Here is a 12,142-nt window from a genome sequence, read left to right as displayed (position 1 = left end):
GCAGCGCACAAACACCAGAGAGATCCGAGAAAAGGCCCGTTGTGTTTTTAGCCACAACGGAAGCAAGCGCAAGGAAATGTGGCGCGAGGTCGATCGGCTGGCATAATAAGCATAAGCGAGAAACAATATCGCTTGCTGTCTCTCTCTGTGTGTATTGGCAGCCGCGCCGACGCGACAGCAAGTAGCGAAACAGAAGCAGCCGAAATATTTTGACCTTTTTCTTGTGTTTTGCTTCGGGAAAGAATTTGCTGCGCACAAAATGCTGCTCAGATCACACAAAACCAATTGTCGTGTGGTCTCAACCACAATTTCTTGTGCTTGGCAGTACCACAATGGTAGTACATTTTTAGGGGTGTGTGCACTCTTCCCGTTCTCTGATGTGCATATGTATGAATTTAGAATATTCATATGTATACACCAGTGAACGGTAATTGTGGCACTTCTTAAGCACAATGGTAGCACCCTAAAAAAGCAAGAGCGAGACTTTACGCGCACACAGAAAATACGGGAGAATACATGCACACGCACACAACACAAATTGTGTGTGCAAAAAACACGCACAAAACACACAAGAAAAGGTCTGTGTGATTCAGCCACACAGAAGACCAGAGCACAGGAGAGTTTTCGCAAACACAAAATGCGATAGGCTTCGAAACAGAAGCACATATAAAACACACATAAAATTGTATGAACATTTTCGTGTGCATTGCTTCGGAAAGCTGATGCCCATACAAAAAAATACTCCTCGGATCCCGCACCCAATTTCGCTTGTGTGTGGCAGTACCATAATGGTAGTAAACATTGTGTTTTTAGGATTGTGTGCACTATAGCCGTTCTGTGATAAACACAATCGCTGTTGAAAGCAAGTGACACACAAGCTAGCTGATCATTCATTTACTGCGTAACCTAATTATTTTTTGTGCCAACATCGTGTTTTTTTTTACATAATATGTAAAAAAAAAAACAAACATTTAAAAAAAAAGTTTTAGCAATATTTTATTTTCAAGAATAATTTTTAATATTTAGTGTGATAGAGTTTGCCTTAAATAATAATATTTAGCCTAAATTTAGTTAAATTAAATCATTTTTTTTATGTAATTCATTGAATATAAACTCTTTTTTAGTTTAGTTTTATAATACAACTTTTTTGCATGTGTGCTTTATCACAATCGTCCAAATATTAGTCGCTCGTCATTCATTTTTTGAAAATGAACAACTTTACCACGCCTTTGAACGCATTCAGGCCGCACTCCTTACAAACCGTTTACCAAACATCAATTATTTACAACAGCTTTACTTCCTCGCCAAGCACTATATTATTATTATTTAACTAAAATTTATTTTTTAAAATTGAAGAACAATATTAAGGCTTTTTTCAAATGGTTTTTATTCGACTATTACGCAGATCATTTATCAATAAATTATATTATAAGTCTTGCGAATTGTAATCCTACATAAATAATGTAAAGCTTGTTTGGACATAAATAACAAACAAATTTTAACATGTTTTTGCAGATACTGATTACAACTCATCGTGTCCATTATCCTCCGCCTCATTCTTATGGTCATTACTATCCTCATCTTCATCGTCATCATCCTCCTCATCTTTTTCCCCGTTATTCTTTGAAATCTCTTCATCCTTTTTTCTTTGCTCCTCATCCTGCTGTTCTTTCATTTTCTTCTCACCAGCTTGTGTATTCTTAACAGCAGCCGCCTCATTAGATGCTAACTCCACATCATCCGTAATGAGAACGTTATCGAAAATCGTTCCAGATTTTACTTGCCATAAATCGAAGCCTAATGTGCATATCTCTTTGCGAAGGTAGATTTTAGAATCTGGGCTATACTCGGGATTATTAATTTCTGGATGCTCCCATGATCCCTTGTAGTTGGGGTTATCCAATTGTTTCGGCTGCCACTCGCCCTTATAGTCGGGATTATCGACCATTGGAGGCTCCCATTCACCATCCATTTCATCATCCCAGTCCTCCGGCTTGGTGGCATCTGGGTCGGGAATGTGCTCTGGTTTTTCCCAGTCTTCTGGTTTTTTATCATCTGGATCAGGAATGGTTGCCTATTAAAAAAAAAAAAAAAAAAAAAAAAGAACTGTATAAGCAAATATTTATGACAATGCAATATATACCTACCCTATCGTCCCAATCTTCGGGTTTCTTTGCATTAGGATCCTTTATTTTCTTGGGTGCCAAGAAGTCCCAGTCATCTTCCAGGTTGCCCGACTCTACTTTCTCATTATCAATTAATACTTCATAGGTATTATCTGGCTTAACAATTAGAGTGTAAAAATGAGTGTAAACATCATCCTTGCATCTGATATCCTTGTTGATCAAATGATTTTTGCCCTTGTAGCTCAAGATAACATGTACTTTCTTGGTACCAGGTCCACAGATATCTGGACCAAACATGATCTCATAAGGTGACTCGCCATGCATATCAGTTTGATCCAATGAACAATCAAAGAGTTTCACATAACCTCCTCCACAATCAATATTCTGCTCATGCTTCACCGAGAATTGGACAACTAAAGGCTTTCCATCATTTGAGAAACCATCAACTTTCTTAGATAAGGCATAAAAACGAGCATCTTGTGATGTTTGAATACCTAAAAGGATTGAGAAGGTTAATAATGGATTAAGATTTTTTCTCCTAAATTGATGTACATGCTATGCTCATACATGTCTACATATATGCATGGGTCTACATGCTTTTAAACAAATGTGTATAGACATCCATATCCATCACACACGTGTACATTTTTTCATTATATGGATGGACGTACATTTACATACTTTTATATGTACATACATATGTATGTATGGCTTTGTTATAACTCACCCTTGTCGGCCTCTACATCGTTGTAAAATGAGCCTGCCGAGTGTACAAATTTACCAAACTCTTTTCCTGGATGCTTGCTGTAGATCCATTCATTTTTCCAATTATCTACACGTAAACAAATTCTTTTTGGAAAGTTTAGCATACATATCATATCTTGTATATTTTTATAAATGATTTAAATTTCTTTCTAAACGTTTGTGTTTGGTGTGTGTGTTTTGTTTTTGATGTTATTTATAACCAATTGTGAAAAGCACTAACAGTTTAGTTGTGCATAATGTTGCGTAAGTTTAATTTACTCATGACAACTGAAGTGATATACTGAGAATGATGAAAAAAATGCTAAAGCCGAAAAAAATAGCATACGATTAGGTGTAGTAATAATACAGGGAGAGTAACATCAGAAGTGTGGAATATATTGATTGGTGATTTTTGGACCTTCATCTCAGTACGCTATTCTAGATGAAGCACGTGGCTTTTGATATTTACTCTGATTGTATTTTTTAGTTTCTGTGAGTATTATTGTTTTAAGTAGTGCCTCGTATTTGTTATTTCGAGAGTGGTTGCATCTGAATGTGTTTTGTGTGCTCTGGCTATACAATGTGTTGGACATAGATTATTTCTATTCTGTACTGAATTGATTAATGAATTGATAGAAATTTTGAAATGGTACGTTGACATTCTGTATTCAGCGAGCGGTTGTTCTAGTTCAGACTGTGTTTGGTTTCGTTATGTTATTATTATTTTTGAATATTTCTGTTTTAAGAGGTTTTTTGTGTGTGTCTTGTAGTCATTTGTTGCACCTTAGTAACAAATGAACATGCTCGAATAGATTAAGCATAAAAGTGTGGATTAGTTTCTCCTAAAGTTCTCGTGATTTTTTACGTGAGCGTCGGTCCACATGTACCCAATCAGAATATTCCACCGATTCTGATGGTGTACTCTGCCTGTCTTTTTTTCTCCTATTGTTGTATTTTTTTTTACCGGCTTTAAGCATTTTTTCATTCATTTCGTTTCAGTTCGTTGTCAGTGTAAGTTAACGTTAGCAACATGTATCTGGAAACTGTTGTTGCCTTTTTGGCAATTGGTTTCATAAATGCTGAGGTTTATTTGGAAGAGAAGTTTGAAAATGGTTTGTAAAATTCAGATATGTATGTATGTTCATTTAACAAGAATTTGTTTACGTGTAGATAATTGGAAAAATGAATGGATCTACAGCAAGCATCCAGGAAAAGAGTTTGGTAAATTTGTACACTCGGCAGGCTCATTTTACAACGATGTAGAGGCCGACAAGGGTGAGTTATAACAAAGCCATACATACATATGTATGTACATATAAAAGTATGTAAATGTACGTCCATCCATATAATGAAAAAATGTACACGTGTGTGATGGATATGGATGTCTATACACATTTGTTTAAAAGCATGTAGACCCATGCATATATGTAGACATGTATGAGCATAGCATGTACATCAATTTAGGAGAAAAAATCTTAATCCATTATTAACCTTCTCAATCCTTTTAGGTATTCAAACATCACAAGATGCTCGTTTTTATGCCTTATCTAAGAAAGTTGATGGTTTCTCAAATGATGGAAAGCCTTTAGTTGTCCAATTCTCGGTGAAGCATGAGCAGAATATTGATTGTGGAGGAGGTTATGTGAAACTCTTTGATTGTTCATTGGATCAAACTGATATGCATGGCGAGTCACCTTATGAGATCATGTTTGGTCCAGATATCTGTGGACCTGGTACCAAGAAAGTACATGTTATCTTGAGCTACAAGGGCAAAAATCATTTGATCAACAAGGATATCAGATGCAAGGATGATGTTTACACTCATTTTTACACTCTAATTGTTAAGCCAGATAATACCTATGAAGTATTAATTGATAATGAGAAAGTAGAGTCGGGCAACCTGGAAGATGACTGGGACTTCTTGGCACCCAAGAAAATAAAGGATCCTAATGCAAAGAAACCCGAAGATTGGGACGATAGGGTAGGTATATATTGCATTGTCATAAATATTTGCTTATACAGTTCTTTTTTTTTTTTTTTTAATAGGCAACCATTCCTGATCCAGATGATAAAAAACCAGAAGACTGGGAAAAACCAGAGCACATTCCCGACCCAGATGCCACCAAGCCGGAGGACTGGGATGATGAAATGGATGGTGAATGGGAGCCTCCAATGGTCGATAATCCCGACTATAAGGGCGAGTGGCAGCCGAAACAATTGGATAACCCCAACTACAAGGGATCATGGGAGCATCCAGAAATTAATAATCCCGAGTATAGCCCAGATTCTAAAATCTACCTTCGCAAAGAGATATGCACATTAGGCTTCGATTTATGGCAAGTAAAATCTGGAACGATTTTCGATAACGTTCTCATTACGGATGATGTGGAGTTAGCATCTAATGAGGCGGCTGCTGTTAAGAATACACAAGCTGGTGAGAAGAAAATGAAAGAACAGCAGGATGAGGAGCAAAGAAAAAAGGATGAAGAGATTTCAAAGAATAACGGGGAAAAAGATGAGGAGGATGATGACGATGAAGATGAGGATAGTAATGACCATAAGAATGAGGCGGAGGATAATGGACACGATGAGTTGTAATCAGTATCAGAGGACAGCAAGGGTTTACTAACACCAATTTCAATGGGAAAATATGCAGCAATTCTGTCAAGTTACTTTTCTACATTTGCTAAAACATGGCAGTAGTTATTGCGCAAAAATTTTAGGTGTTGGGTGCACAATGTAAAAAAAAGTTATTTTTGAGCAAATCAATTTGATGTCTGCGCGAAGTATCGTCGAGAAATCTTTCTTTTTTGTGTGTGCTGGCCTTTTTTGGTACCTGCTGTCGTCTACATAGACGAGAAACTAATACTTATTAATGGGTAATTAATAAATATGTACATACGCATCGAAACATTTTAATATGCTTCAAAGAAATAAATTCTGCTTTGAATCAATTTGATTACCTAATGTGTATTAATTTTAATTTTTCACACATTTAATTATTGCAAGTGCAGTTTATTTAAGACAATGCATATATCCATAGACTTTGACTCAAATTAAGAAATGCCTTAATAAAAATGTAGGTGACAGAATTTACAGAGATTTTTCGGTGTATTCAGTCCGAGATTATACAGAGCCGATTCTATTGGAATTTAAAATTTCCATCAGTTGGGTCAGAGATTTGTCAATGCTCAGCCATATAATATTGTCTTAAATAGCTCATATAATTTTTATTTCTATATTTATTCAATTTAATTTAAATTAAACCAAATGTCTTAAATCTGATACAAATCTATTTGATTGGGACTCTAAACTTCGCTATTAATAAGCGCTTTCCTCATGCCATATGAATAAGAAATAGTTTTTTTTTTACCTATGCAAATGATTGCGATTGGCTATACCCAAGCAAACGAACAAAATTGAAAACAGTTGAACCGTCATTATTTTTGGCGGGCACAACTTACATATAAAATTATGTCTTTTGGAATCAAAATACAAGCGATGTCACAAAATGTTTATCATTTTCCGCTCCATCAAATATAATCAGAAAAATACAGAATCCTCTTTGAAACCATTACGAAAATAGGAAATACATTTTATGACTTATTTTGTTTGAATAATACAAAATCGTTGACTCTTTGCTTCGAGAAACGCATTGATAAAAAAAAACAATTTGCGGTATGACGCCCTATTGAGCAGTTTTTACCATGATATTAATGCCAAGAAACTAAGACCAATCATTATTTACGATAGTTATTTAATTTAAATTTAATTCAAACAGATTTTCTGATACAGCAAGGCTTAGCCGCTGCTTTACGGTGAACAGTGATCTACGAGAATTGCTCGTGTATCGTACAAAATATATCCGCTATAAATAATAAAAGAAAAGACCTTTTTCTAGGCAAAATTCGAAGCAAATAAGGCATTGCGCATAGTCCTCCGAATTTTCGATAACAAATAATTGCATATCATATTTTTTGTCGAACATATTATTTTGCATGTGTCTTTGTCAACTTTTCGACAATAACTGCAACGCGCAGCTAGGCAGCAAGAGCCGAAGAGTCATTGCCGACACCACATGATAGCTGTACAGCGTACGTGTGGCGGTAGCGCTCTCTGTTATAAAATTCCTATGCACTCCTCCGCATAGGCAGCGCCGACCACTGAACTACATTTATTGGGTCTTTTATTTATCTTTATGGGTGTTTATACTTAATACGCACTACACACGTTTCCTAGAAAACCTATGCAAACTCTGTAAAAAAAAGGCAGACTAGGAAAACAGCATTTCATATTTCATTTATTCCCTCAATTTCGCATCAGCTTTACTTTTTCCACCGAGATTCATATTGCAAAAAACAGTTTTTTTTTCCCTTTCTTTTGTATTTTTTCCGATTTATTATTGCTTTTCTCCAAGTGTAATACATACAGCTTTTCTTCTCATAAAAAGTTGGCAACACTGCTTGAGATACGCCGGTATTTATGTTATAATAACTCCTCCGCTCACAATTCAAAGCGACGTGAGGGTCAGAGAATGGCAAGAGTGCGCACACCCCTAAAAACACAATGTGTACAACCATTGTGGCTCTGCCACACACAAACGAAATTGTGGTTGAGACCACAAGACAATTGCTTGTGTGTGGCTAAAAAATCCGAGCAGCATTTTGCGCATAGACAATGCCTTCCCGAAACGAAGCACACGAAAAAGGTCATTCAATTTTGGGTACATATGTTTTTTTGTATGACGCGTCGGCGTCGCTGTCAATGCAGACAGATCGAGATAGCAAGCGAGATTATTTCTCGCTTGTGCTTATGCCAGCCGATCGCATTTTGGGTTTGCGAACATTTTCCTTAGCTCTCTCTGGCTAAAAGCACACAGACCATTTTCTTGTGTCTTTCGTTTGTGTTTTGTGCGTTGTGTCGCGCACACACATTATTTTGTTGTGTCTGTGTGCGCATATTGTCCCGTGTTTTCTGTGTGCGCGTATGGTCTCGCGCTTGTTTTTTTGTGTGGTACCATTGTGCTTTAAAAGCTCCACAATTGCCGTTCTCTGGTGAGGGGCGAACTTATTAACCGTACCTAACACTGAACAATACACGTCACTAACAAAAAGCACAGAAGAAAATGCCAGCAGGAAAACAAAGGCCAAGGAAACATTAAAGCTAGCAGCAACATTTTTCGTCGCTAACGTTTTTTGTTGCTAAAACAAATTTTAAAAGTAAAATATAATCGATGAAACATACTATCAGAAATAATTTTAGCCTCATATATCCTATCGCAAAATAGAAATATCGATATTTTGGTATTTTTAATATTATAATAATATTATAAGCATTATATTAAAAGTTCGTAAGACATGGAAAAGTCTGAAGGTACTTTGTAAAAGTAGTGTTATATTTTTTATATAGACATTATATTTTTTATATGACTCATTTCAGATCGCCGTTCTAAACGTAATAAGCGACAAAAACCGGCCAGATTTGTGTCACCCACAGAATGTGTGATTGAAGAATTCCAAACGAACTCAATTACGATTGAACAAAATATGACAGAATCAACATCTCAGAGAGCACTAAAGGAAACGTTGGCACATTCTTTGCATACTAATAAAGCACTGGAAAGAGTGTCTAGTATACAACATTACCTTGTAGATGAAGCTCGGTTGACTTCACAACTTCTGGGATCTACTTCAGTTTCTCCAAACAACACTTCAAAGAAATCAAGAAAACGCCGGAATTCGGACACATCCAGCGATGAAGAGCGTTGGCTAAATGCAATTGAAACTGGGAAACTTGATGATGTAGACGACGAGTTAAAAAAGATGAAGGATCCAAAATTAATGACCGCACGCCAAAGAGCCATGTATGAACGAACACAGGAATCCGAACTTCCATTGACCGGATTTGTTGAGCAGCTTATCGCTTTGCCAAATGGTTATAGAGAAAAAGAGAAACCACAGACCGCTGAGGAAATTCAGAAGGCGGCGTTGAAATCCCAGAAGCGCAAACAGCAAGCGGACGAACGGCGAGAGAAAGATAAGCAAAAAACTATGGAGCGCCTATTAAAAAAGCAGGATAGCAATAAACAACGCTTAGCAGCGCGCAATAAATTTAATCAAAAACAAATCCATCCAACCCTCACATACATAAATACTTTGGATGGTGCTTACATTAATGTGCCGTTTGGACATGAGTTTCCAATTCAGTCTCAGTTCGGGGCTACCCCGCCAGCGATCCAATTATGTGGTGTTACGGGTTGTGTCAACCGAAAGGTGTACAGTTGCTCTAAAACTAATGTCTTCTTATGTAGCTTAGCATGCTATCAAAAAAATCTTGGCATAGTCTGAATACGTAATTATTTTTATACTTTATTGATTCATAAGAAAATTACTCATAGTCTCTTGTTGCTCTGACTCAATACGTTGCAGATACTGATACTGGCTCTTCAGACGCTCTAGATTTACAGTCTGCTCAAAAACTTGACTAGGGTAGACTTGATGCTCAGCTTGGCGTTGCTTAGCCATCGTCTTCAATTGATTTTGCGTGCTAATTGATCGCAGCTTATCCTTTTCCACCTCTTTAGCATAACTTGACGATAGCTTAAAAAAATCTTCACCAAGCTTCTTAAAATCATGTAAGTTTCTTGAATACTCTAAGCATTCCTGTCGAAGTTTAACAGTCTGATTCACAACTGTAGGATCCTGTACCCGCAGCCTATATATTTCATCTATGTAAAGTCCAGATCTTTTGAGCTCCTCCATGTTTATAAAAAATATCAATAAATTACATAACAGTTTGTTTAATTTTGTAGTTACCATGGTAGCTCATATTCACCCCCGGACAGTGGGCGATTGGTCATATCTAGCGGAATAAAATGAATAACTTTCATATATACATATGTATATATCTTTAATCGGTTTTCTTACTGTTCAGAAAAAATCGTATATAAAAGAATGCATAAAAAAGATTGCAGTGCTCAATTTTAATGCGTTCTTATATAATTTTTGGAGTTTTATTGCAAAAAATTCTAATTTTGTGCCCGCAAATAACAATTAAGTGGCATATAACAACACCCCTATACTGCATCAGCTGATTCAATTTTTGTTCATTGATTTTATTTGCATATCGGAAAGTACCTGTCATAAAATTAAAATTATTATTCACTGCGCCTGTAGACAAAAATAATCAAACACACAAACTTGCCATTTCTTAAAGCTGTGTTTGTACGACATATGTATCTGAAGCCAGATGATTTTGTACTCTGACAGCGAGTGGCAGAGTTTGATATATTTTTCTTACAAATTTTATTTTATTTTATATTCAATAAATTTTAATTCGATATTACAAATGTAATGACGAATCTCTGACCCAAGCTATCTAGCGGTCGCATTTTAATCCCTTAAGTGTTGTGTCAGTTGTTATTTCTCGAATTTCGATAGGGGGAAAAAGTCTTGACTTAACTCGATCTGCTTCGGGTGTAGAATTTTAAATTTAAATTTTTTTTGTCCAATTGAATCACTTTGTCTTGCTGATCAAAAATATACATGTATACTTTATGAGATCTTCTTTTTATAAAAAAATCTCAACGCTTACAAATTCAGCAATAAATTTTATATCTAATATACAACTTTATGAGTTGAAGAAAATAAGCTAAAATGTAATTGGTAATAACTAAGCTGCAAAATAAGCCGTGTATACAAAAAGGAACAAGCGACGTAATATTTTATGTATTATAATTTTTAAGATCCAAATAAAGAAAATATAACTCGAATTCACACATAAGTAGTAAAAATAATAAATCAAGCGATGAACACATGAATTAATATGTATAGGTATGAAGGGTGGTTTAAAATTTAGTATTTTTGTGCAGGCTAGTAGTTAGTTTCGCTTTTACGCGATGATAATTTTGAAGAACTGGTAAGACAAAGGCCACAAGCATTATAGTTTTGACATCAATTCTAAGAAATAAACGGATTATACATGAAGAAGTCAACTGGGATTGTTGCGTTTGTTAGAACGTAGGCGTGCAAGTCCCGTGCGTTCTTCCTCCTCGTCACTAGTATATTGATGCATACTGGAACCGCTAGCTCCTCCAGCGCGCACCGATGAGGTTGCTTGTAACAGCTCTTGGTCGGGGGCATTGCGGTTCTCGTAGAGAAGTACCTGAAGAGTCTCCTCATAAATCCGCGCCTCTGGGAACTCTACTTTTGTGTGTTTGCGATCAGTGGCGTAGACTATAGATGTACAGCACACCTCTGCAACTTTTTTGGCGTGTCCGTAAAAAGACCAACAACAAATTTCACTCGGCCCGATGACATCCTTAATGAAAAGAATCCGCTCGTTAAATCGCAACGACAACTTATCAAATAATTCGATATTTTTAAGCAGATTATCGTCAGAGGTGCTTGTATACGAATACTTATTATTTTGTCGTTGTACCACTAATATCACGGCCGGTTTTAAAGACGAGCTTATCAACAACTGTTCCTCCTTTTGAGATGTTATCAGCGGTATGCGACATATGGGCTTAGGTTCTTGGTGAGCATATAGAGCTCGCTCACAGCACATTGCCAATTCAGTGATGCAATAATATTTTGCTTCTGCGAGCAGCTCGGCAATTTCTTTATTTGACTCAGGTAGTGGCACACTGCCATCACGCAAAAAGTTTAATATGATTCCAAAGTGATTGCCACAACGGTCGATTAATATCCAACCTGCAATCACAAGTAAGACGTATTTGTTATGGGATCGAGTACAGACAATTATGAATATACCTTCTGAATCGGTTAGGACCTCCATGCGCCCACTGAACATAGCGCTCAACATGGTGTCATTTGATAGTTTTGTCAATGTGCCTATTGTGGTATAATATAAGCGCCCACCCACATTTAACTTAACGTATTGAGATGAGTGTCCCTTTAAAAGCACTTTCTGATCACCAGACATAGTTTCTCGCTCATTAGCGTTAGTGTTGAGCTTGTTATGGAGCACAAGTTGGTGATCGCTGAGTGTCGGCGTTAAGGTCACGTTAAAAATGCGAGCCAAGTTCTCAACTTCAACAGTACCAGAAGCAGATGCATCTGTTGCACTCAAAGTACAAGAGTTTTCACCCAGTTCTTCCACGCACACGTCCTTTTCTACTAGACGTTTGCAAACGCTTTGCTTTGCGTTGCTTGCGTACGCTGTGATCGTTATTGGATCAATTTTGGAAACTTCTTTAAAAACAGTTAACAAAAGTTTTTAGCATTGACTTTTTTTACATATTGCACTCA

At 36.5% G+C, this 12,142-nt stretch overlaps 5 protein-coding genes across 5 annotated transcripts; 2 read left to right on the top strand and 3 right to left on the bottom strand.

Moving 5' to 3' along the window:
* Nucleotides 1–1,370: 1,370 nt before the first annotated feature.
* Nucleotides 1,371–3,004, bottom strand: LOC108596513 (calreticulin-like). Its single transcript, XM_033295038.1, has 3 exons — nucleotides 2,854–3,004; nucleotides 2,148–2,620; nucleotides 1,371–2,074 (listed from the first exon to the last, which is right to left on the bottom strand). The coding sequence occupies exons 1-3, from the start codon at nucleotides 3,002–3,004 to the stop codon at nucleotides 1,523–1,525; spliced, it is 1,176 nt and encodes a 391-aa protein (XP_033150929.1). The 3' UTR covers nucleotides 1,371–1,522.
* An 845-nt stretch (nucleotides 3,005–3,849) lies between these two features.
* LOC108596514 (calreticulin) lies at nucleotides 3,850–5,479 on the top strand. The gene is made up of 4 exons (XM_017982356.1): nucleotides 3,850–3,982; nucleotides 4,041–4,145; nucleotides 4,379–4,851; nucleotides 4,917–5,479. The coding sequence occupies exons 1-4, from the start codon at nucleotides 3,901–3,903 to the stop codon at nucleotides 5,466–5,468; spliced, it is 1,212 nt and encodes a 403-aa protein (XP_017837845.1). The 5' UTR covers nucleotides 3,850–3,900; the 3' UTR covers nucleotides 5,469–5,479.
* A 2,613-nt stretch (nucleotides 5,480–8,092) lies between these two features.
* LOC108596515 (INO80 complex subunit B) lies at nucleotides 8,093–9,379 on the top strand. The gene is made up of 3 exons (XM_017982357.2): nucleotides 8,093–8,243; nucleotides 8,310–9,221; nucleotides 9,299–9,379. Exons 1-2 carry the CDS (start codon nucleotides 8,228–8,230, stop codon nucleotides 9,215–9,217), a joined length of 924 nt encoding a protein of 307 aa, XP_017837846.1. The 5' UTR covers nucleotides 8,093–8,227; the 3' UTR covers nucleotides 9,218–9,221; nucleotides 9,299–9,379.
* On the bottom strand, nucleotides 9,228–10,549 carry LOC108596517 (intraflagellar transport protein 20 homolog). Its single transcript, XM_017982359.2, has one exon. The coding sequence runs from the start codon at nucleotides 9,686–9,688 to the stop codon at nucleotides 9,239–9,241; it is 450 nt and encodes a 149-aa protein (XP_017837848.1). The 5' UTR covers nucleotides 9,689–10,549; the 3' UTR covers nucleotides 9,228–9,238.
* Nucleotides 10,550–10,633: 84 nt separating this feature from the next.
* LOC108596516 (BTB/POZ domain-containing adapter for CUL3-mediated RhoA degradation protein 3) lies at nucleotides 10,634–11,908 on the bottom strand. Its single transcript, XM_017982358.2, has 3 exons — nucleotides 11,645–11,908; nucleotides 11,310–11,584; nucleotides 10,634–11,189 (listed from the first exon to the last, which is right to left on the bottom strand). Exons 1-3 carry the CDS (start codon nucleotides 11,814–11,816, stop codon nucleotides 10,860–10,862), a joined length of 777 nt encoding a protein of 258 aa, XP_017837847.1. The 5' UTR covers nucleotides 11,817–11,908; the 3' UTR covers nucleotides 10,634–10,859.
* Between the last annotated feature and the right edge of the window lie 234 nt (nucleotides 11,909–12,142).

Source organism: Drosophila busckii, chromosome 2R, assembly GCF_011750605.1.
Source record: "Drosophila busckii strain San Diego stock center, stock number 13000-0081.31 chromosome 2R, ASM1175060v1, whole genome shotgun sequence".
NCBI classification, from domain to species: domain Eukaryota; kingdom Metazoa; phylum Arthropoda; class Insecta; order Diptera; family Drosophilidae; genus Drosophila; species Drosophila busckii.
The sequence above is the reverse complement of the archived record's forward strand: the minus strand, read 5'-3'. Positions and strand labels throughout refer to the sequence as shown.

What these genes read in the sequence shown, in the direction of transcription:
- LOC108596517 (XM_017982359.2), bottom strand. Translation starts at nt 9,688, where the DNA reads ATGGTAACTACAAAATTAAACAAACTGTTATGTAATTTATTGATATTT.
- LOC108596513 (XM_033295038.1), bottom strand. Translation starts at nt 3,004, where the DNA reads ATGATATGTATGCTAAACTTTCCAAAAAGAATTTGTTTACGTGTAGAT. An exon ending in CGATGTAGAGGCCGACAAGG is followed by an intron (nt 2,621 to 2,853) that starts GTGAGTTATAAC and finishes CAATCCTTTTAG; the next exon opens with GTATTCAAACATCACAAGAT. An exon ending in CCGAAGATTGGGACGATAGG is followed by an intron (nt 2,075 to 2,147) that starts GTAGGTATATAT and finishes TTTTTTTAATAG; the next exon opens with GCAACCATTCCTGATCCAGA.
- LOC108596514 (XM_017982356.1), top strand. Translation starts at nt 3,901, where the DNA reads ATGTATCTGGAAACTGTTGTTGCCTTTTTGGCAATTGGTTTCATAAAT. An exon ending in GGAAGAGAAGTTTGAAAATG is followed by an intron (nt 3,983 to 4,040) that starts GTTTGTAAAATT and finishes GTTTACGTGTAG; the next exon opens with ATAATTGGAAAAATGAATGG. An exon ending in CGATGTAGAGGCCGACAAGG is followed by an intron (nt 4,146 to 4,378) that starts GTGAGTTATAAC and finishes CAATCCTTTTAG; the next exon opens with GTATTCAAACATCACAAGAT.
- LOC108596516 (XM_017982358.2), bottom strand. Translation starts at nt 11,816, where the DNA reads ATGTCTGGTGATCAGAAAGTGCTTTTAAAGGGACACTCATCTCAATAC. An exon ending in GGTCCTAACCGATTCAGAAG is followed by an intron (nt 11,585 to 11,644) that starts GTATATTCATAA and finishes TTGTGATTGCAG; the next exon opens with GTTGGATATTAATCGACCGT. An exon ending in AACCGGCCGTGATATTAGTG is followed by an intron (nt 11,190 to 11,309) that starts GTACAACGACAA and finishes CTTTTCATTAAG; the next exon opens with GATGTCATCGGGCCGAGTGA.